Source organism: Scomber japonicus, chromosome 15 (genome assembly GCF_027409825.1).
Source record: "Scomber japonicus isolate fScoJap1 chromosome 15, fScoJap1.pri, whole genome shotgun sequence".
NCBI lineage: Eukaryota > Metazoa > Chordata > Actinopteri > Scombriformes > Scombridae > Scomber > Scomber japonicus.
The window spans coordinates 22,517,770-22,538,794 of NC_070592.1; the positions used below are offsets into that span (position 1 = coordinate 22,517,770).

Genomic DNA, 21,025 nt, shown 5'->3' on the forward strand with positions numbered 1-21,025 from the left:
AACCTGTTTGGCCTGTGACCCCTTAAAATAAAAAAGTCTACCTGGGACCCTTCACAAGTTGAATTGTCTACTAGTTAAGTTACCCATTATTATGTTGATTCATCTGTTAATTGTTTTATCCCTATACAATTTTAGAAACTTGTGAAAAATAACCATTAAAGTCCCCCTAAGTCAAAGGTTACATCTTCAATTGTCTAGTTTTGTTCTACTAAAATAGCCAAAACCCAAAGATATTCAGTTTATCATCATGTTCAATAAAAATATGTAATAACACACATGCAAGAAACTGAAAGCAGCATTTCTTTTTTATTTTTGTCTGACTAAAAAGATTATTAAATGATCAAAAAATAGTCTGATCCATCTTCTGCCAATGAACCTTGCAGGTCTAGAGAGAGGATTTATTTTGTTTTGTTGACTTTTAGAGGCTTGAGGGGGTAGGGTTAGGGTTAAGGCAAAATTAGAGCATCCATGCTTTTTTCTGTATTCTATCATCCTTCGACCCCTTGATTACCCGAGCGACCCCTTGATAGGTCAGATTGGGAACCATCATTGTAGTCATAATTGTTGTAGTCTACCATCTAAACAGGCTAAAGTTAAGTCATATGACACAAATCACATGATACACACAATTAAAGCCCGCCTTTTATATCTGATTGGAGGACAGGCTTCCACGCCTCCCTGTGATTGGTCGAGAGGGGACCTCAGTGATTGTGTACGGGGTTCGTTATGTGTTTTGGAGAGTCCTAAAGGTTGCAGAGTCATGTGTTTTAGTTTTAGTTTAGTCTGACTGTTTGACTTTTACCTGTATTCCTGAGCTCCCAGTAGAAACAATGCGGTGCTGGTACATTGCAGCTGTTCTTTTGTGGACTGTCTTAGGTAAGACACAACATTTAAATTGCCACATTGTTTCCAATTAGCTTCCTGCTATGAAAACAGCTAGCTATTACACAGCTGCTGATAGCTAACGTTACAGTTTACTTTCTAACTAATACGTTCAGGCGACTATACAGCTGTAATTAATGCATTGTTACTGATTATTGATGTCTTCAAATACAATAGAAACTGCCTCTATCTCAGACATGTGCTGATATAGCTTTCACTCCAAACTTCGGTCAAAAATGTGTCAATTTAGAGTCGACTAGCTTATCAGGAGAGCCACATACGGCTAATAAACACGGGGGAAACTATAGAAAACTACTCTTTATTTCGGCATGCATGAAATACACCAGATGCCACTTTATGTACTAACACTTGCATTTAATTTCTTATTATTCCTTTCTAGTACTCCTTATTGTACTACAGTGAGCTGTAGTGAGCAGTGTGTCCCAGTAACCCATTATTGTTAGCTCTCTGTTATAACATACTGGCTATATTATCAGTTTCTCAGGCAGTTATCTGGCTTGACTTTATCTCTTTGGAATTGGACAGCTGCCAGCATTCCTAGCCAGCTACATCTATTTTCAGAGAAGGGTTTCATTTTACCTGTTTGTCCTTACCAGAAGTAAACAGATGTAAAAAAAGAAAGTCTCATTCATCACTTTATACCACAGTTCACCTCTCTCTTTTCTTTTCCAGCCACAGATGGAAAAGCAGTCCCTTCACTTCCAGATTTTGGGAAAGCCTATCATGTCAAGGGTGAGCAGTTTGACACAACATTTTAGGTCTCTTTGTCTTCATAATTCCGCCACATTACAATAAATCTGTCACATTTCCATTGCAGGAGTGATCTCTCTGCCCTATGCTGAGATTAAGGAGCCATTTGAGGGATGGTTAGACCTAGACACAAAGTCCAGCCGAATAGATTACTACCATGGTAAGACACATGCTGATCTGTGAAACCGGACTCTGTATTCTCCCTGCATGTTGGGTTTAGTGATGTGAAACTGAGAACTGATGTGTCAAGCTAAAGTGACAAGAGTGGAACATAAATCACTCAGCATAAACAGAGAAGTGAAAAAGAATGAAAAAATACCATTAGGGAACTTATTCTGTTGAGTCATGTTACATGCTCGTGATTTTGTACCTTCTTTCTGTGAACTGAAATGTGGTGTTTATTATCTCCCTGTGTATGTTACTTTTTGTATTTTTTGCTTTTTCCCCATTATTTGGTGCAATATACAGTTTGAGTGCAGGATAAGTGATTAACATGAAAATACCCACAGGACAGTACAAACAGTTAAAGCAAAGAGAACCAGACAGTAACCCAAACTAAGCAATAACATAATAATTAAAAATTGAAATAAATACATACTATTTTGTTAAATACTAGATGCAAATGGCGTGGAAGGATATAGAGGGGAGAGAACAGAAGGGAACATGCCGTGACTATCCAAACTTTGTTAGTTAGCTCCCCAGGCAGTATGTGTTCTTGGCACATATCCATCACAAATCAAACATAAAGAATGAAGTCAGATGATGAATAATGAAAAAGACATTTCATTGCTTGACTTGCAGCCTGTTCTCCCCACCACCTCCCAACTCAGACTGATCTTACCTCTGATTACTACACTCGGTGTTCATCTGAAATCATGTAGACAAAAGAAAACAATACTCCCCCTAGTGGTCAAATGAAACATAACAAATAGCTCCTACAGACTGCATTTATATAGCTCCTTTCCAGTCTTCCACCCAGTCAAAGCCCTTTTACACTACATGTCAACATTCACCAGTTCACACACACACACACTCACACACTGATGGCAACTTACTTGTTACTTTATTTCTCATAATAAAAGAAAGGGATACAGTGTATGCCTTACCAGAGGAGGGTAGACTAGTTGTATAGGAAGCCTAAATAGTACAAATACCTTCAGTAAGAGAAGGAAATTAACAGTCTATAGAAATTAGTAAAAATGATTAGTCAGTCAGTTAGTTAGTTAGTTAGTTAGTGTGTCATACACATTGCCAAGCCAACATGAATTTGTGCAATACCTCAATACTGATGCAGTGGTGAAAAATGTGTCAAACATAGACAAGAATATTGCAACATTGCAAACACACATTTCTTGCATCATATTGGGAATAAAGAACGTTATCTTAACAAACTCTACAATAAAGTCAGCCACACAAAAGGTTCCCTTCCTGAAACACAGCTCAATCATTAATCCAAAAGATTAACAGTGATTAAGAACATTTTATTAAAATGTGTAGCCGTTTTTATTTATCCATTTATTTTTTTAAATTTGCATTTTACAAAATTGTGTTACAGACATCACCTAATAAAAAAACACACAAAAAACAATAACATACATTAACGAAACAAACAGGAAGACAAAACAAAAAAAGCATGTGTAGCTGTTCTTCATTAATAACTCTACTCATCACTGAGTTCAAGGTAATTAACACAAATAAAGTCTATGATAGCCCTTAAAGTTATATCATTACTATCACTATTACTATATCATTACTAACTTTTTATTTCACAAATTCATCAACAGGCCAAGTGTCGACGTACCAGATGGGAGCGGAGCAGCAGTGGGGGGTTTCCTATAAAATCACCCCGGAGACCACTGAGACAGAGCTGAATGTGATGAAGTGTTTCCAGGTCAACGGAACAAAGGATGAAACCGTCACAACACAAGCATCTCTGCCTGATGTTGAGGGATTCCAGGTCTGTGTACTATTTTAACATCAAGACACTGTTATTACATAGATTTTCAGCATAGTGATATCAATCTAAACAAAGAAGGGCACCGTTTAAAGACTTAATCTCTGCTGCAGTTTCTAAGGATGGAGTACTATGGAGGATCCCTGTGTGAAGTCTGGCAGAATGTGACCACAGTGGGTTACAAGAAGAACACATACACACTGTGGGTGACCCATTCTGAGAAAGATGCATTTGGCAAGAAAGATCCGGCCATACCCCTCCACTATGAGATGATGGGATACAACACGCTGCTGGGATCCCACTATGACAAATACTTGGTAGACTACAAGGAGTTCAGCACTGGCGTGGACCCAAAAGCATTCTTGCTCCCTGAAGGTTTGTAGTGTAGTGTTGTACTTATAAGATGTGTTAGAGGAATTAAAAGAGATAAAACACTTTTCTCTATGGTCTAATTGTTTTTAACAGGTATGACCTGTGGAGGTTTTCCTGGTCCAGGAGTTGAGCACCACATCTTGGCCAATCCGATGAAAGAGCTCATCCACACGTCGGCTTCAGGCCACTCTCAGCGCATGTTCAACCATTTCAAGGAGAAGTTCCAACGTCAGTACAGTGACGAAAGGGAGCATGAGAAGAGGGAGCATGCTTTTGTTCATAATCTCAGGTGAGAGGCAATTTTTAATCTCACACCCACCCACTATATAATGATAATGAAGGCAGAACCTCTCTTTTTACAATGTGGGATTTTCCAGATGTGAAGTATTTTTGATCTAGAGTTGCATATGTGCTACCTAATGTAACCAGAATTTATATTCCTAGTTTACCTAATGTTTTACTTCTAATGGATAATTCAGTAATTAATGTTAACAAGTGAAGACGTCTACTTTTAGATCTGACCAGCCACAAAAAAAGTTGTTAGTATTAAGGTGGAAGCCTCTTAATAAACTTCCCCAGTGGATTCTCTCATTATTAGATATCTTCTGTCTGGAACTCCTTATAGCTCGAACCAACAGGGCAAAGGAAAATATAATCAACACCTTGTCCAAATAGTGCACTGTAGAAAGTTCAGTTAATCTCTTACAACCTAGATTGTGAAATAATGTCTGTGACTATATAAAAATGATCATACCATTATCAAGATATGTTCTGTATTGTTGTCCGGTGAGTGGATAAACAAGCATATCATGTTTGTGTGCTTATGTTAAAATAATCTATATCCTTTATTACAGATGTATGTATAGGTGACAGAAATTTTACATTGACCATCATATTTGTTTCTTTTTAGGTCATACTAGCTATACAAGAATGATGCTGAAATGATTGATTATAGATAAAGCTTTAATTGAAAGATTTCAGTTGACTGAGACTCTTTCCTTGTCTGCTGCTGTAGGTTCGTCCACTCCAAGAACAGAGCAGGGCTGTCTTTCTCCCTGGCTCTAAACTCACTGTCAGATCGCACCATGTCAGAGCTGGCCACCATGAGGGGAAGAAGACAGACAAGGAGCCCAAACAGAGGCCTTCCTTTCCCTTCCAAGATGTACGAAGGAGTGGAAACGCCGGAGTCACTCGACTGGAGGCTTTACGGTACGTATTACAGAATTTGAAATGTTTACCAAAGATTCATCTGTCTGGCAAATAATCCAGTTTTTACCTCAACTTTGTCTTTGCAGGTGCTGTGACCCCAGTGAAGGATCAGGCCATATGCGGCTCCTGCTGGAGCTTTGCCACCACTGGAGCAGTAGAGGGTGCTCTCTTCCTTAAGGTGAAAGCATAAATAGCAGCTTTTGTCACAGTCACTAGCCCAGATCCAGTGTTTTCAATTGACATGGCTACTCCTGTATGCTCTTTGAAGCCACAGATGTTCAGCATGGTGCTTCATCTGTCCATCTGTTTTGGATCATTTGCATTGCAGTAATGCTTGCTGGTAATCTATTACTGCAGTATTGTAAGGCTTTCTTGAAGAAGAAGCAGCAGGGAAGTGTGTCAATCAGGGTTTAAAATTATTTGATGCAGCAGAGTCTAATGGGAACAAAGGTCATGAGGTGTCAAACATTCAGTAGAAATGTCAAAATGACAAGCACGGAGCAAATATCTATTCAAAAACAGCAGAAAAAAGTTTTTTACAAAAAGTTTAAAACAGGAATACATATAAAGATGTAAGCAGGGTAAACTGAGGATGTTTTTGACTTTTAAAAAAAGTTTGATTGTGGAGTAGCCCTGCTCTCAGTACACCGTCTGTATTCAGTCAGTAGGGGCGGGTCCACAAGACGACTCACTGTGTGACTCTCACTCAAGTTGAACAGACTTGACAGTGTGTGTGTGTGAATAAATAAATCTGAGTGAATGTCAACATCGGTCTGCCTCCATCTCATGGAAGGTAAAGGCTCAAAGACATTCCTTTACCCTTGTTGCTGAGCAACTCGATCCAAACATTGGGCTGCTTTATTATGGGATTTGATGGCACCCCATTGATGTGACCAAATTCTTTGACTCTCTCTCTCTCTCTCTCTCTCTCTCTCTCTCTCTCTCTCTCTCTCTCACGCTCACACACACACACACAATCTTCATGTTGTTCCTTGGCGTGTACCAGCAGTTTTCTAATTTGTAGGCTGATAAGTGGAGATTTTTAAGGAGGTAATTGACACAGCAAGAAAAACAGGAAAAACATTTGGAAGGTTATTAAAAAAATGATGGTTTGGACTTAGAGAAGTGTTTTTCTGACAAGAAGGGATACTGTGAATTAATGTAAGCAAGTTCTCTATTGAAGAGGTGGTGTATTATCATTAGCTATTCATTCAATGTACTGACATCATTTTGAACTGATCTTTAAGTCTATAAAATGTCAAAAACAATGCCTTCTATTTTGAATGAGATGAGATAGAGGAAATAATCCACCATTTCATGTTTGAACTATTACAACGTTTGGCAGTTTTGCTTATAAGATCACAACTAATTGTTTCCCAGTGTTTACATGTACAGTTTAGTTTGGCGGGGGATCAGTGCTGTTGTGAAGCCCCAGCAGTTTGTCTTGTTTGCTAGCATGTGGTGCAGCAGCAGGAAGTGACCTCCGTGAAGCAGCATCCCCGTCCCCATCGGCAGGTTCACAAACAGAACCACTCCCTAGGGGCCAATTTTAAATTTACCTCTTCGTGATCTCACAGCATCTGCCTAGCAACCTGTAGATAACAGCTGGTCTTAAAATGTTCATTATAAATGTCACTATCGTCCTATCAGAAGCCTTACATGTATGTCTAGTTGCTTTTTTGACATGTGACCTTTTGTTTCACTTTTTCACTACTCTCGTAACTTGTTTTTTTCTTGTCTTTTTTGTCACCTAGTGTTTTTTTTTAGCCCCTTGTTTATTTTAGATCCTCAGAGGCCCACAGCAAGTGTTGCTATAAGAAACCATCATAGGTGAAACTGTTGGTACTGGGTTTCAGAGAACTTCAGTGACTCATGCAGAGAAGGGCAGGTTACGAACAAGTGCGCTCATGTTTTTGCTTTCATCTTTCAGACGGGTTCCCTGCAGGTTCTGTCTCAGCAGATGCTGGTGGACTGTTCCTGGGGTTTTGGCAATAATGGCTGTGACGGAGGGGAGGAATGGAGGGCTTATGAGTGGATCATGAAACATGGAGGCATTGCCACAACAGAAACCTATGGAGCTTATATGGGAATGGTAAGATGATTTCAAGATGTGATGTCTGTACCTGTTGAGGTAAAATAACCCATAAAGTCAAAACTGACCAACAATTTCAGCCAAAAGTAATAAAAGATTGGGGGGGGGTATTGAGCCAGCCATTTAATGGACCATTGTACCAAGCTCATCCCTTTAAACTACCAAAGTAAAAATCTAAACTAAACCGGAACAAAATAGAACCCGTCAACCCTACTACCAATGAACACCAACTTAAACTAAAATAAACTTAGAACAAACATGCTTGGAAGAACAATTGGGGAGCAATGTAGCAATGTAATATGTGTTTGAAGGGCCAAGAAAGTAACTGCCACTGAGTTTAGTAATGAGCAGGACTCAACAATTGGAAGCAACTCCCACTAAACACAATGACTACCACCATGATGTGAATGACACCACGAAACCAAAGTTACTGCATGTATCTACAACAACAACACAGGTGTCCAACACAAAAGTAGAGTGCAGCAGCCACAAACCAGAAGGATCACAATGAATAGACCAAGTATTAAGTTGTTGCCATATACCAACAGCAACCCACAAAAGACCCAACAAAAGTGAACTGCTACTACCACAACACTAAGTGGACACCATGTGGTTGATGTGACTATGATTGATGTTGGGAACCAGCAACACACAAGGTGACAAACTGGGAGGCCACCCCAACTCCACTAAAATCCACTGATCTCTGGAGTGACTATATCCCACAAACAAAAAGGTCAGAACTGCAATTAAACACACAAAAGTCAAAGCCAACACCCAAAATGACCAAACCAAAAAGGACTGCGACAACCACTACACAAAGTAGTCAACCATGACACACAAATGTTGCCAACTTACCACTAAGTAGCAACTCTTAAATGGGGGCACTGAGACCTCTGAGTTGCCAAGAAAACAACAAGCTTTTCTTTTTCAAATTATACACCATACTCAAAGTGCAAAGAAAACAAACAAAAGTGGGTGGTGATACTAGCCAAAAGGAGCAAAAGATGGGGAGGCTACCGAACCACCCACACAATGGCCCATCACAACCAGTTCATCCTCAACCTTTAAACTACCAAAAGAAAAATATGAACTAAAATGAAACAAACAAAACCCAATAACTGGACTACCGGTGATCTCCAATCCAAACTCATGAGGTGTTTTCTTTTTGGAAGTATTTCCTGTAGATCAACATGGGTATAATTGCCAAAGAAAATAAATAATCACATTTTCTGACATTTTAGTTGAGGGGCTCAGCTGGAAAAACGACTGGAGTTACAAGCTCCAACTGTCTTCACCTAGTCTGGGAAAAATGAATGTAATACTGTGACCTTAATGCCATCAATTACCACAGACACACACACTTTTGACAACTTTTAAGCAAAGCTGATTTTTACAGTCAATTGTTTAAATAATTCAACCTGTCAAAATAACTGATTTTCATGTTTATTGTTAAGATTAGACAATCTATGAGGTTTGTAGGTATGAGAAACATGATATTTGATAACTGTAGGCTAAGTTTGAGACTTTCTCTTTCTGAACAGAATGGATTTTGCCACTTGAACACCTCTGAGCTTACTGCACATATCCAGAGCTACACTAACGTCACGTCTGGTGATGCAGAGGCTCTTAAGTTGGCGCTTTTTAAAAATGGGCCGACAGCTGTCAGTATTGACGCTTCACATCGATCTTTCGTTTTCTACAGTCACGGCGTCTACTATGAACCTGCTTGCGGTAAGTTTACTTAACACGTGGTCAGTGACTCACCCTTTACTTGCTGTAACACTGAATGTTTCTCGGGTTTTCCAGGTAATACCACTGATGCATTGGACCATGCTGTACTCGCAGTGGGATATGGCAACCTAAAGGGAGAGCCATACTGGCTAATAAAGAACTCATGGTCCACCTACTGGGGAAATGACGGCTACATCCTCATGTCTATGAAGGATAACAACTGCGGCGTCAGCACTGATGCTACATATGTTACACTGGCATAGATGTGCTTTGTTACACCCACATGTAAAGCTGGATTTTAATTCTGTTCAATTCCTTTTAATGCCACTATGTGAGTGCCTATGTGTAAATGACTTAATGTATGCTGTTTTAGGTACGATTATTGTGTCAATGCTTGATAATGATGTTTTAAATTTTGCTGTTGAATGGTTTGTAACATAATTGAGATGCTGCACAACCAACACACAGGACAAGTCCGCTTTTTAAAACATGATTTCAATAAGTTTATTGCTGGTGGCACATCGGCACAGTGCCTTCACTTCGGGTGTACAAAGTGTATTTGGTGAGGCATTTCCACTTGTTCTTGTACTTTATCACATGATGCATTCAAATGCACTAGGCTGAAATTGTAAAGTTGTTAGTTTGTCCATTCAGTGACATCTCTGGTTAATCTGACATAGCACCATGCTGTGGGTAGCAATAAGGCATGCTTTCTAAATTCATTCAGTGGATTACTGGTTATATCCCCTCCACATGCATGTACATTCAAAGCACACTGGCCTGAAATGTCTTATCATAGGAATAAGACATTTTGAAGAATAAAATTCCTTTAGCTTGAGTAATATGACATATTACATGACCTATGCTGCCAACCAACCATGCCTGGAGGGTTTTTTTTAATGCACCATTCATTTAAATACACAATAATAACAGCCCTTGTAAAATGTACTAGAGATTTCACAGATCCAAGTCACTATAGCAAGTCATTTTTACATCCGATATGATATAATTTGTTAAAAACAGAAGAAAACAAACGTTTACAAAGTTGAAATCACACCTTTACATGCTTATCAGTCACATCCCATAGTTTTCATACAAAACTACAAATTCACGACATCAGTTATGAAAAAGGCTACATGATGCATATTGAAGGTAACTAGTGCATGCAATCTCAATTGACTAGTTTCATATCTCTTTGCTTAAGAAGGAGAATATAAAGGCTTTTTCCATACAGCATTATGATACAACAAAGACATTTCACAGTCTACAGCCACAGTCCACTTTTATACAAAAATATTGTAAAATATGTGCTTTTATGAAATGAACAAAATGTAATAAATCCTTCAAGTCCTGAAAAATATGAAGTTCTAAAACTTGCTGCTCAGCATGATGTGTGTACTGAAATAGAGAGTAGGTGGCAATGTTGCTTTAAAGTTATGTGATAAAGTCTTGTCCAATCTGACTCTTCAAATCGGCAAAGGCTTAGAAATTTGCACTCTGCGTTGATGGTTTATAAATATGTACAAATATGCAACCTGTTTGTCTGCAAAGGGGATCTATTCACATGGTCTCCCCACATACGTCAAATATATCAAATCAACATCAAAACTGGAATAAAGTTAAACTTGTGGAAAATGCACACGATTGTAAACGATGACTGTTTTTTCCTGACTGACACGGATGTTTACCTGCATCTAAAAGAGGTTAAACAGGAGGCTGTTGATTTGCCCAGGCAGCATATATGAATGCCTGCTTTGTGCATGTGTCAGGGGTGTTTGTGCTTGTATGGTCGGGGATTAGGGTTGTTTTTAGGCTTTTTTTTTTGCATAGAGCTCAAAATCATATAGTTGCATAGAGGTTGTTATGTCGAGGTCGTATAATGTCTGAGTAACAGAATGTTTTCCGCCCGTGTGTATGTGTGGTTAGCACTGGCTTGCTAGGCGGTGTAGCTCCTGTTCCTCTGTGCTGCTGGCTGATCCTTTAACATCCTCACACATGTCAGGGTTCTCCTTGTTGGTTGGTGACCTATAATAGACAAAACACAAAGTACACCCTGAGATAGCTGCAGGTTGTGTTATCAGGACAGTAAGATTTACCACCCTGTTTGGGGTTGTGAGGGCTGAGCAGCAAGGACATATTAACAGCACATCTCAGAATATGTGTAAACTGAAGTAACACTTCAACACCTGGTGCAAATAACATTATTTCTTAAATAACTTGAGTTACCCTTCTTAATTTCTTGTACTTTGCTTACAATTATCCAACTTTCCTCTGCATTTTACTCCACCACAAACTGCAGTTTCACCCCTAATTTCGATAAAAAGAACATCCAAACAGTCCTACCTAACCCTAGTAAAAAACAGAGGTCACATTGTACTGTAGTACCTCATGTCCCAGTTCTCTGCGTCCTCCACTGTGTCAGGAAGAGGTCTGCCGGCAGTTTCGGGCAGTGCCAGAGCCAAGACAGCACCCAGCAGTGGGGAGGTACCGAAGATGACCAGAGGTATAGTGGGGCTGTGGTTATGAAGCATGTTGATAATGGGGGCCAACACACCGCCCATCCTCGCAAACATACTGGATACCCCTATTCCTGTTTGCCTGAGGGGGACACAAGAAAAACAAATGTTGTAGTAGTTGACATTAAGGTATTCAAAAAGATCAATTTGGGGTTATGTTTGTTTGAGAAAAGTGATTTAAATTGTAAGGACACATCTTACCGTAGTACAGTAGGGAATATCTCAGCAGTGTACACATATATTACAGCAAAAGACGCTGTTATACCAAACTTCCCGACCATGGCGAGCCCACTCAGGACGCTGGGATAATCTAGAGACAGAGTGCAGGTAAGAATAAAATGAATGTATGCATGCCTGTCATAACACTCTGTAAATACAAAAACACAGTGTCCACCCCACCAGCAGGGACAGCAAGCATGAGCAAACAGGCCAGTCCTCCAATGGCAAGAAAGCCGCTTTGCGAAAAGCGTCGACTGCAAGGTAGCACGATGAGGACTAGAGAGCGAGCCGGGATCTCCACCAACCCGAACACAAACTGGGTCAGATAGAGGTTTGTCCCTAACCTGGACACACCCAGCGAGAGGCCGTAATACACCAGCACATTCACGAACCTGGGATGCGAAAGAGGAACAGGGGTATGGACAGAGGGGAGAAAAAAATTGAATAAAAGGACATTTGATTTGATTGAAAAAAGCACGAGTTCATGTATGCACCAATTTACCAGATAAAGAACAAGATGATGGCCCTCTTTCTCATCTGAGGTGTTCGTACAAGATCCACTGCTGAGTATTTTTGCTTCCCTCCATTGAAGAAATCATACTTCTCAACCTGATGTGAACATGGACACACACATAAAGCACCATTTTAAAGCACAGTGCTGGTGTTGGTATTGCCTCTCTATTTTTTTTAATTGTATTTTTTTATGATTCCAATTCTTCCTGTTAAATCATCTGATATTTTGTTTTTACAGTATCTCACAAAAGTGAGTACACCCCTCACTTTTTTGCAAATATTTTATTATATCTTTTCATGGGACAACACTATAGAAATGAAACTTTGATATGCGTGTACAGCTTGTATAGCTTATAGATTTACTGTTAAATTGTATCAAAGTTTCATTTCTATAGTGTTGTCCCATGAAAAGATATAATAAAATATTTGCAAAAATGTGAGGGGTGTACTCACTTCTGTGAGATACTGTATGTAAAGCACATTGAGTTGCCCCTGTGTATAAAATGCACTATATAAATAAAGCTGCCTTGCCTTGCTTTATAACCAAAGACTAATCTCTTATTCCTCTGTGCCATAGACCTGCACTGATTTCTTTCACTACCATAAACATGAAGACTGTAGCTCGTTTTAAATTAACCCTATTTGTAGTGCTCTGCTGCTGAAAATACTTCATCCCCAGCCAAAAATCGTCCCCAACAAATGCCCTATTTCTTCTTGTTTGAGCAACATTTGCTAAAACAACAGTGCTCAGCTGCTTAAGAGACTTGACAGACAAACAGACATGGTAGGGCTGTCAGAAAGTATTGAGACAGTCAAACACAATACACAATATTATATTACATACATATTAATGCCAGCCTTATTTCTTGACAAAAATAGTTGTTTTCTATAGGAGAGAAATAGATTTCAGTACATAATGGTATGAGACACACCTGTACAGCGGGAGGTAAGACCCGTCCGTTAACAAGCGCTGCCTTGCGGAGAAGTGCGATGGCTTCCTCCTTCCTGTCATTGGCCAACAACCACCTGGCAGACTGAGGAACTACCCTGATAGGAGTTACAGAGATCACAGACATGGAGAGCGACGGAAGGACCAATGAGTGGACAGGGGCAAGAGAAGGTGCCGGAAGTGAGGGCAGAGAAGGAAATGAGGATAACAAAGAGGGCATTCATGCATTCATGTCCTATACAGTGGATGTAATGTTCTCATGCCCCTTGAATCTATACCATATATAGAAGATAAGCAGGAAGCCCGGTGCTGATATAGCCAGTTGTAACTTCCTCCAGTCTCGTATCAGATACGCTATGCCTGCTAGCAGCATGTACCCCAGGCCAAAGGCGTAGTCGGTGGTGATACCAGCCAGCATGCGCCTTTTGGTGCATGTCCACTCAGTGCCTATGGAGGGAAACAGTACAGGAAAGGAGGAATCACGGGGATAAACTGAGGTGGTGGTTTGGAGCTTTAAGGTTGAGGAAAGAGTGGCAAGGGTTTGTGTTCTGGGATCAGGAGAAAAATAGCACAAAACATCATGAGACATTGTTACACTTAAAAAACAATTTGACTACATTAATCCACTGTTGTCCTTGACTGATACTGAATGACTGTGGCTGCTGCTAACATCTGTTTGTTATCTAGTTTCTATAATCCATATGTAGGAACTAGGAATTCAAACTTGCAACATAGTCTTCTCATAGTATATGTGTGTGTGATACCAGTATGTGCTCTCCAGTAACAAGATAAACTTAAAGGTGCAATATGTAAAAATTTGAGAATTTTAGTTAAAAACATCAAAAAATGGACTATCAACAGAATGTTAACAAATCAAAAAAAATAGGCCTTCCCCAACTTTCTCAGTTGCCCAGAAAAGCAAGACTAATTTGTATGTAAAGGACTCAGATATTGGCCAATAGGGTGCAGCACTAGCTAATGTTAGCATAAAAATGTTGTCTAATAACATTAACAAACAACCAGCCCACACCACAACAGTCAGGTATGCTAACATTACTGCAAAGCATGAAATTATTATGGTTTTAGCTAGCTCATGTTTTAGCTAGCTCAATTAATAGCCACTGGTGTCATTAATGAAGAAGAACTAATGATTCTTACATTTTTAATTTGTTGCATTTTTCACAAAAAAATCACGATATAGAATTGAGTTCACATATTGCCATTACCACCCTGACCACAACACAATCTCAAATATTATCTGTACTCATTTGTAGAACGAAACACTCTTGCCATTAGTACTACAACTACTCTTTCCTCCTGCAGGGAAGACATGTCTGATTATGTGTGTGTTTGAGTGTGTCTGTGTTCTGTTAGTACCCAGTACAAAGGCATTGATGATCACTCCAGATATTGTGGCACCAACTATGAAGCGAAGAATCACGTAGACGGGAAAGTTGGGCGCAAAGGCCACGGCGACTCCAAACACAGTCTGAAGAGCAATGGATAGCAGCAGCACAAAACGTCGGCCGTACCTTGCACAGAGAATTTAAAACAGATTTCTTAAAAGCTTCATCTAAGAGAGGTAGACACGAGTATGCTCTCTATGCACATGCATAAATGAGTGATTAAATACATCAGTGTGACTGTGACAGGGTGAGACCAGCCTATACAGGCCAGTAGTGCATCAAAACTTCCACATCCTGCCAACACACCTTAAAGAATTATAATATATTAATAATATATTAATATGGAATTTAGAGGAGTTTCAGTGCATCATGAATATTTAAATGTGAGACATTTATTTTTTTGTAAACTCAAGGATTAACACCATAGTAATACCATGGTAAAGTAGCCCTTTCATTTCATGTGTCAAGTGCCCTACTTACACATGGCTACCATATGCCAAAGACTCCAGCTGGGTCTGTCCCTGCAGCCATGCTTTGATGTTGAGGATCTGACTGTGTGATGTACAGTGTCCTTACAGTCACAAGTTAAAGGACTCCAGGCTAAGAGAGAGAAGCAACGTGTACCTGTCAGCCATGGCTCCAAACACCACAGATCCCACCAACAGGCCGAACATGTAGATAGATGAACCGACACTGTTCAGTCCCGCTTTGTCGCACACCAGGTCCCACTGGTGGTGATGGAGAGAGCGCAGAAGGGAGGTGGTGTCAGTGCAGAATACATATGATTGAATGAAACTAAACTTTTGTCATTTACAGATGGGTACTTGTGCAGCTGGAATCACTAGTGTCTGTTCTACTCTAAAGTGAGTTTGTACTGGCCCAACAAGGCTGGATCACCAACTTCCCTAGACCCTAAAGGGGGCTCCCAAAAGCCCCAGGTTACAATGTGTTGCAATTGGTTTATGGTAATGTGATTAAGTGTAACTACATTTGGGCATATGCACAACTGAAGCACAGTATCACATGATAACATTATCACATGCTAACCAATTTTGTTCATAATCCACCAATTTTGCTCATAATCGTCATGGTTACCAATCTGCCTGTGAGAACAGTTTTATGATGTCTTCAGTAGGTCAAGAAGAGCTTTCGAACATCTAAGAAAACATTTTTATCTCCAGTGGGGCTTATAACTTTTGACAGAGGTCCTGCGTTACAAATGTGGGGCATGGAGTGTGAAACGTGGAAATTTCACAGGCGAGGAAGGTCTAACTGAAGAGTCGCCTTATTGAAAACATATGATCCAGCATTTTTATGAAGCTTGACTCTTAGAGACTAAAAAGCCAGGATATCTCAGCCTCTACTGCTGCTTCTCATAAATCCCCCAATTTCACGGAGGTGTCATTCTAAATTGCTGGAATACTTTAAATCCGGTCCTTCTTTATGCCCTAATCTTGAAAATTATAGATTTTAAAACCAATTTTTCCTCTGATACTGTGCTTACATTATGCATATTGTCAAAGTAATTTGTGTTTAATCAGATTACTGTACACAATGTACAGACAGATGAGGAAGGAGGGTTACTGGGGCCAGGTAGCTCATTTTTGCCCTGAGACCCCTTAACATGTTATGAGGGCCATGTTTGATACTTTGTACTTACAGTCACTATATATGTAGTTTGCCTATGCGTGAAGATCAGTAGCAAATATTGTAATACTTAATAATATTTTGTTTATTTACTTTTATTCCGGTCTAATTTGGGATCTATTATAAGAAATTCTCCCAGATGATTATGTTTACTAAACATGTGGGAAAGTGGAACAGCTGCTGATCACATCTGTATCGAGAGTTAATTTAAACTAAGTTGCACTCTTTTGATACCTGATTAAACACGTAATATATTATGTGCACATCAGCATCCTACCGCACCTCGGTGACTGTGGTACTCTGGAAAGTCTCCATGCTGTACACCCATCCGGTGCCACATGGGACGCGCTCAGTGCGGTTTCCCTGCAGCGGGACGCCCGAGGAGAAGCATGAGGAGTCCGAGAGGCTGAAGTTCAGGCTCAATGTACCCGGGAAGGAGGAGTGATTCCCTGTTGCTGAGCTCGAGCTCTCTCGGCAGTGGTGCGGCGGCGTGGCTCCGGTAAAGATACTCACCATCATATGGAAGGCGAGCAGGACCTGGGGTAAACAAATCCATACGTACAAAATCTTCTGGTATTTGCCGAATCCCCCGATGGCAGAGAGGATCTGGTCGAAATTCATTTTGGGAGATATAGTCCAATTTGGAGATTGGTTCTTCTCCAGCTGGATGAAAAGCAGGTGGCAGTGGTCTGAGTGTAAATTCCCAGCAGACAATAACTCAGTGTTGCAGTGCAGAGCTCAGGAGGTAAACAAGGTAAATAAATTCCCATGTGCGCGCTCGGTCAGTCCAGCTCCAGTCTGAAAACAGGAACCATCTATTAGAAGCCCTGAAATGACCCGTAGAAAACATGAACTGATGTCCTACCCCCGACGATCACTTCTCATCCCTTCCACAAGCAGCTGCACTTATCTCCAAATGAAGCCTCATTTGGAGATAAGTGCAGCTCCAAAATCGTGTGTTTTTCTTTACCTACCTGACGGATTTCCAACATAATATGAACACTGCACAAGTAAATGCATCTAATATTTTTAATCCATTGTTTATTTTCGCCAAAAAAATAGGAAAAAGTGAAAAAAAAGTCATGCATGCAGCCACACACAAAGCTGTTTTGATGCTCTAGATGTTTCCACACGGCGCGCAATCTGAAGAAACCCACATTAATTAATGGCAGCTGGGAGCGCCTATGTTGTTATGTATCCATTACTTAAAGGGCAGGGCCATAGCATCATTACAAAATCCCATTAAAGCCGCTCCAATGCAAGCATCACACCACACCACGGGTGCTGTAAGTCAATTGTATTGTTGTTATTTTTAAGGAAACCGATGATCAGCCTGCATGTTATTCATGATGACGTATGGTATGCTATAGCCCCTTGTTTTTGTAACCATGACCCACACACAACACAAAACACCTATAGATACGCCGTGTCTGTGGCCCTCTGCTGCCATCTGCTGTGTGATTATTGAAATACAGAGATGCTTAATCCAGAGGCTCCTCTCCCCTAACCGCAGCCTATACATTGTGTTTATGATTGTTGATGTTGTTGTAAAATTGTGTTTCATCAAACTGCACATAAAACACTTATTGATTGTTCAGTGTCATAAAACAGTGAAAAATGCATATAATTATTCCCTGAAACCAAAGTTAATACTACTTGGTTGGTCCGACTGACAGTGAAAACCCTGAAGATGTTGCAATTACTTTCATGGAACACTTCCAAACATTCACATTTGAGAAGGTGGTACCCAAGGCTGGATTAGTACCCCCAGGGGGCCCCTGGGCACTGGCAGTCACTGACTCCCCCCACACCGTCTCGCAGCACAAATCACATCCACCCGATGTTACTCATCCTGGCCATTAAAATTCACCTTCATTATTTTGAGCTTCAAGTTAAGCTGACATGTCAAATCACACACCTGTTGGTCAAAAGCCAAATAAGTAGTTTTGCTGAGCTGGGAGCAGGTATGCTTGTACACATCAATAAACCAAGTGCTATATTGCCATTTCACTCACAAATCACAGTAGATTCAATCATTTCAAGGCAGTGTATGGCTAAAGACGATGGTAATATTAGTATTCACTGAAAACCGCCCAAGCAGACACCACAACAGGTATGACTGACACATGTGACTGAGTATACAACAATGCCATACGGAGGCACACACAGCACAGCTGATTGCAGGTTTCAAAATAAGTGTCACTAAGTGGGTTAGGCAACTTCACACACTGCAAAAGCCAAAATATAATGCACATGACAAATCAACTCCCACACACAGGCCTATAGCAGCATCATGCCACAGTGATACTAAACATGTTAAGCAAACAGCAAATCAAATAACTTCATTCACAATATTTACATATATATGTATATATTACATTATCTGGTCATCCAAACACAACAGATAATACTACTAAATACACACACAGAATAATGGTTCTTACCATCAGAAGTTCTTCTTTCTTGCCTTTTCCTTTGCAAAGTCAGAGAACAGCTCAATGTCCAGCTCCTTCAGAAGTTCAAACTCAAGCCATCAAAGAGAGCACAGAAAGCTTCCTTACTGCAAATATGACTTTATTCACGGGACATTTTTTATATTGCAGCCGCTTCTTTCTCTTCCTTTCATTCCAGTGATCATTTTTTCTGAACACCAGTTGATACAATCTAACCACAGGGCATTGTGACCATCATAATTTGTCCAGCCATCAAACTGAGACATGAAAGAGTCAATCATGAGACTAAATTTTCTTCGCATGAAAGCGACAATAATTATCGACATCAAGAGAGTGTGTCTACTTCTGTTAAGCTGTCACGGAGGGTGTATGTAATTGTTTTTGGCATTTTTGCTTGAAACATGACAAAATATGATGTGTGAAATCAGCAAACTTTGTTTCTGTTGTCATTTTCAGCTGTAACTATAATGTTTAAATACAGTTAAATTCAGTGGTCCAATCTTTCTGATGTTTCTGCTGTGCTTATCTTATGTTCTGTGTTGCTTTGCTAGTGACTGCTAGTGATAAACCAAATCATATCATATCAAACAGGTGGAAGCCGCCGTAACACATGCTTACGTTTAATTACTATAACTGCTTACTGTTTATTCTTACTTATAATTTGCTGTTTACTTTTTTACTTGCTTAAACTACTCCACATCCTTTAAATTGTATGTATCTGACACAGAGATTTTCTATACCTGGAGGCTACAAACATTGTGACTGTTTTTTATAGTTGGGGTCAATCGAGACCCAACCACAAATGTTTGCTCCGGGGCAATATGAGAGGTTAATCCAGCTATGTGGTAATGGGCTCCGACTGCTTCTGCTGCCTTCAGGTGCTCACCAACAAAGTTCCACCTCTGCAGGCTAAAACTCTTCAGGTTTGATGTATCTAAATTAAGAAGTGTGCTGTGTTGAAATATAGTTTTAATGCTATAATGTCTACTTTTAACATCTTTCCTTTCCTCTGTTTTTCTTGCCAGTACCTACATGTACATGTGTTACATCAAAAATATATAATATAATAATATACCATACTGTAAGACATTTCAATACTGACTGAATTATACAACTGTATGGTAATCAATTGGATGTACTCACACAGATGGGGCTGCATAAGGCTGCTTTGTTCAAGGGACTTTAACACAATATTCACAAAATAAAGGAAAATATATTGATATAAGAACAGTATATATATTTGTTGTCTTCATGAAATAAGGCCTGTAGATAACAATAGTATGTTTATTATCAATTAATCTGCTTTTTGTCGTTGATTATTTGTCTATAAAATGTGAAAAATGCCTATTATAATTTACCACAGCTCAAGATGACATGGTCAAATGATATGTCTTTCTTTATCTGACTGTTCAAAAGACATATTTAAGAAGCATAAATCAAAAAATATTTAGCATGTGGTACATGATGACCAACTGCATGCAACAGCAGGCAATACAATTAATGAACAGGCCATATGCAATAAATACTGACAAGATTATATCACTAAAGGTCTCTTTTAAGAAAGGCCTTGTGCATGTCACCTGACATCACTCACCATGATGTGTGTATTGAGTTACATGGAGCACTGAATCACCCCTGATTTTGGATTGAGACTAAATATAATGGTTGTTTAAATGTAACAGTTTTGGGGTCTGTACTCTGTATTGCACATTGTAAAATAATGTATCCTGTGACAATACTGTGAGTTCAGAGTGTTGGGCTGAGGAAACTGCAGACTCAGTCATGTCTCGTTATTCTCTGGAGAACAATGGCTCCTCTCTCTTCAGTCCAGCTGGTCAAATGAGAGGGAAGCACAGCAGAGTCGTGGGAATCAGTTTAACTTCTGTTTAGTCAGCTTTCAATTAAAAGAAGTCTATATTTCATACAAATTTTGTGGGTTGATTGACATTTTTATGCATAATTATTAAATTTACATAATTTAGGGAATAAGGTATGTTGATACATTACTAAATTACTAACAATGGTGAAATATGTGCATATCCACATTAGAGGAAATGTATTATTGGATGACTTTGAGATAGGTTTCCCACATTATGTCTGTTACATGGCTTGTAGTCTGTCCTCTTCCTGTTGAGGGTTTTCATGACGTCACTAATGCTTGGTCTAGAATGGGCTGGGTACTGGGTTTGGGTGTCTGGATGACAGAGATGAAATTGTCAAGTCAGACATAATCCTCCAGGATATAAAATGGTGCTCTAAAAATAAAAGCACAAAGGGCCCTTTAACTAGACAACAATGAAATACAGTAAAA

At 39.6% G+C, this 21,025-nt stretch overlaps 2 protein-coding genes across 2 annotated transcripts; one reads left to right on the forward strand and one right to left on the reverse strand.

Moving 5' to 3' along the window:
• Nucleotides 1-718: 718 nt before the first annotated feature.
• On the forward strand, nucleotides 719-10,650 carry zgc:110239 (uncharacterized protein LOC550326 homolog). The gene is made up of 11 exons (XM_053334378.1): nucleotides 719-876; nucleotides 1,576-1,635; nucleotides 1,721-1,813; nucleotides 3,438-3,610; nucleotides 3,721-3,982; nucleotides 4,073-4,268; nucleotides 4,995-5,188; nucleotides 5,275-5,366; nucleotides 7,119-7,280; nucleotides 8,822-9,011; nucleotides 9,087-10,650. The coding sequence occupies exons 1-11, from the start codon at nucleotides 831-833 to the stop codon at nucleotides 9,272-9,274; spliced, it is 1,656 nt and encodes a 551-aa protein (XP_053190353.1). The 5' UTR covers nucleotides 719-830; the 3' UTR covers nucleotides 9,275-10,650.
• On the reverse strand, nucleotides 10,231-16,882 carry si:dkey-166k12.1 (solute carrier family 22 member 6-B). Its single transcript, XM_053334379.1, has 10 exons — nucleotides 16,544-16,882; nucleotides 15,239-15,342; nucleotides 14,586-14,740; nucleotides 13,487-13,655; nucleotides 13,192-13,306; nucleotides 12,249-12,355; nucleotides 11,927-12,138; nucleotides 11,729-11,837; nucleotides 11,397-11,609; nucleotides 10,231-11,036 (listed from the first exon to the last, which is right to left on the reverse strand). The coding sequence occupies exons 1-10, from the start codon at nucleotides 16,880-16,882 to the stop codon at nucleotides 10,934-10,936; spliced, it is 1,626 nt and encodes a 541-aa protein (XP_053190354.1). The 3' UTR covers nucleotides 10,231-10,933.
• Between the last annotated feature and the right edge of the window lie 4,143 nt (nucleotides 16,883-21,025).